General features: G+C 34.7%; 1 protein-coding gene across 1 annotated transcript; it reads right to left on the bottom strand.

Annotated features, from left to right (window-relative positions):
• Positions 1-1,187: 1,187 nt before the first annotated feature.
• LOC132602216 (uncharacterized) lies at positions 1,188-1,771 on the bottom strand. Its single transcript, XM_060315179.1, has 2 exons — positions 1,656-1,771; positions 1,188-1,569 (listed from the first exon to the last, which is right to left on the bottom strand). Exons 1-2 carry the CDS (start codon positions 1,749-1,751, stop codon positions 1,207-1,209), a joined length of 459 nt encoding a protein of 152 aa, XP_060171162.1. The 5' UTR covers positions 1,752-1,771; the 3' UTR covers positions 1,188-1,206.
• Between the last annotated feature and the right edge of the window lie 590 nt (positions 1,772-2,361).

Genomic DNA, 2,361 nt, shown 5'->3' with positions numbered 1-2,361 from the left:
GGCAACAATCTTTTGTACTTCCTTTCTAACAACGGCATTGTGGTCTGCGCTGCCTCGGTATGAGTTGTACACATAAAGTCGCCTGTCGTACCGAAAAAGAAACATTAAAAACTGTGTGTATTTGAAAAAAAAAAAAGGCAACCAGATACATGGATTTTAAATTCAAAAAATATCAATAAAATTGAATCAAATACACTGGATAGTTTTACAGATACATAAAATACACTCTGAATGCCAACAATGATTATCCGAAAAGAGTATACATATATATATGACTCATTAAAACTCAGTCAAAACTGAAAATACTTAACTAATAAAAGATATATACATAAAATACCTGTCATTGAATGAGAGTACGACCAAAATCCAATGATTATCCTCTTTAATGTTGACAGGTATAAAATATTGTCAACTGAATGCCAAGGGATATTTGCATGCAATCTGTAGCCTTTAACATATTGACATATATCGTCTTCTTCGTTGGCTACATTGGGTCCAGTTTCCGGGTTGTTGTATGCAAGATATGTTTGATCAACCTTTCGCATGAAGAGACAGTCAACTGTTGTGTATTTGAAATTGCTCCTTCTGTCATACTTTCCTTTCTTTCGCAAGTAGTAGAAAATCACGTCAATGTGCTGAAAATCGAAACACATAAACATTAAAAACATCAAAAACATAAATCGTAAAACAATGGAATCTTGTATTTTATGTATCTATATCTTTATTGAACCTCATCATTCCACGGCTGGCCACTCATTGATAACTGGTAGAACCAGTTTTTGTTCTCTGCTACTGTGATGCCAAAATTATAAGTATAATCTGCATCATTCTCCAAAGCTGCCATCTTCTTTTCTGTAACGGTCTTCATTGTTCTTTCTACGAAAGAATTATGCAAAATACATACAATTAGTTGATATGAAAATAAATGACTGATATTTATATTAAACACTAAATGTATCTACAAAATTTACATGAAGAACATACTTATTTTCATGCTGGACAAGCAGTCCCTTACGAATCCACTCCAAGTATTTATCAAAAAGCTCTGTGTCGATTGGGCCAGTGATAGGATCTTCCGCGAATGGATGCTTCTTCTTAAAAATGCGGACAGTGATGTGTTTTGAACCAGCTGTAAATATTCAAAATACATATGATCAATATAAAAAATGCTTTGCAATACAAAAAATTAAATGCATTAATGCTTTTTTATATATACTTTCCTGAAGCAGACTCATAATTCTCCATGAAAGGGGAAACTTGGTATTTACTAGGACGCCTGTTCCGGGCTACTGATGGATGCAAAACCATTCTTCTTTCGGGAGTTTGGCTTGGAAACAGCTCGTCAGGCAAAAGAAACTGAGATAAGGGAATCACATTCTCACCAACTTTGGGCGGCGTCTCGAAAATATGACGATCTTCCTGCAATACATCACTCTTGTCATGATTGGGACCTGAAGACCAGCCTGTGCGAGAAATATCAGCTAGGACCTCTGCTATGTCAGCAGAGTTTGCTGATACGACTGGCGATTTGACAGATACGGTGTCGTCGGGAAACTCAACTATGTATTCCTATTCAAGAAATAGAAATACATTAAGTACACAATATATATTGTGAAGGAATAGGAAACAGTCAGATGTATTTGATCTATGCCTACCGTCGATTCTTTTTGTTCTCCAGAATTATCACCACCTTCCAGAAGTTCTTCAGTAGATGCCTTTAATGTTTCCCCACTTTCGCTGCGGTGATCCATTCCAATATCAGGCACTTCAAACTGTTGCAAGCCAACTCCCTTTGAAAAAAAATAGCGAAATTAAATAAACTGGATAGTTTACAGATACATCAAATACATTCAGATAGAGAAAAAAAGTATTTTGATGGAAAACAAATACATTCAGAACAACCACCAAAAACATTTTTTTTTTTAAAAAATAATTATGTCAATCAGAAAATACAAGTACAGTTTCAATACATCGAATTCACCAAAAAATTACCTCTGTTGACGCTGCATGACCCGTATCGGTTTGCATTTGTACTCCAGCTTCCCGTTGAATGTACTCGTCGGCTGGCTGAACCGGGGCCGCACTGTCAGCACCCTATAAAAACATTTTTATTGCTAACTTTTATTTATCCGTTGTATTTCAAAATATCAAATAATTGTATATGTATGGATCTTTAATACCTTTTCTGTAGTTTGATTCACTTTCATATATTCAAAAACCTTGGAAAAGTTTTCGTTGATGGCTTTGTGAAGATCCTTGAATTCGGCGAAAACCTAAAATTTCAAACAATATAAACATAAAACGGCATACCTTAATAAACAGTTGTATAATACAAACAAAACAAAATATGATAAAGAAGAA

This window comes from Lycium barbarum, chromosome 7 (genome assembly GCF_019175385.1).
Source record: "Lycium barbarum isolate Lr01 chromosome 7, ASM1917538v2, whole genome shotgun sequence".
Taxonomy (NCBI): Eukaryota; Viridiplantae; Streptophyta; class Magnoliopsida; order Solanales; family Solanaceae; genus Lycium; species Lycium barbarum.
The sequence above is the reverse complement of the archived record's forward strand: the minus strand, read 5'-3'. Positions and strand labels throughout refer to the sequence as shown.

Coding starts and splice junctions, on each gene's coding strand:
- LOC132602216 (XM_060315179.1), bottom strand. CDS start 1,751: ATGGATCACCGCAGCGAAAGTGGGGAAACATTAAAGGCATCTACTGAA. Junction 1,570..1,655: donor GAGAACAAAAAGAATCGACG/GTAGGCATAGAT, acceptor TTTCTTGAATAG/GAATACATAGTTGAGTTTCC.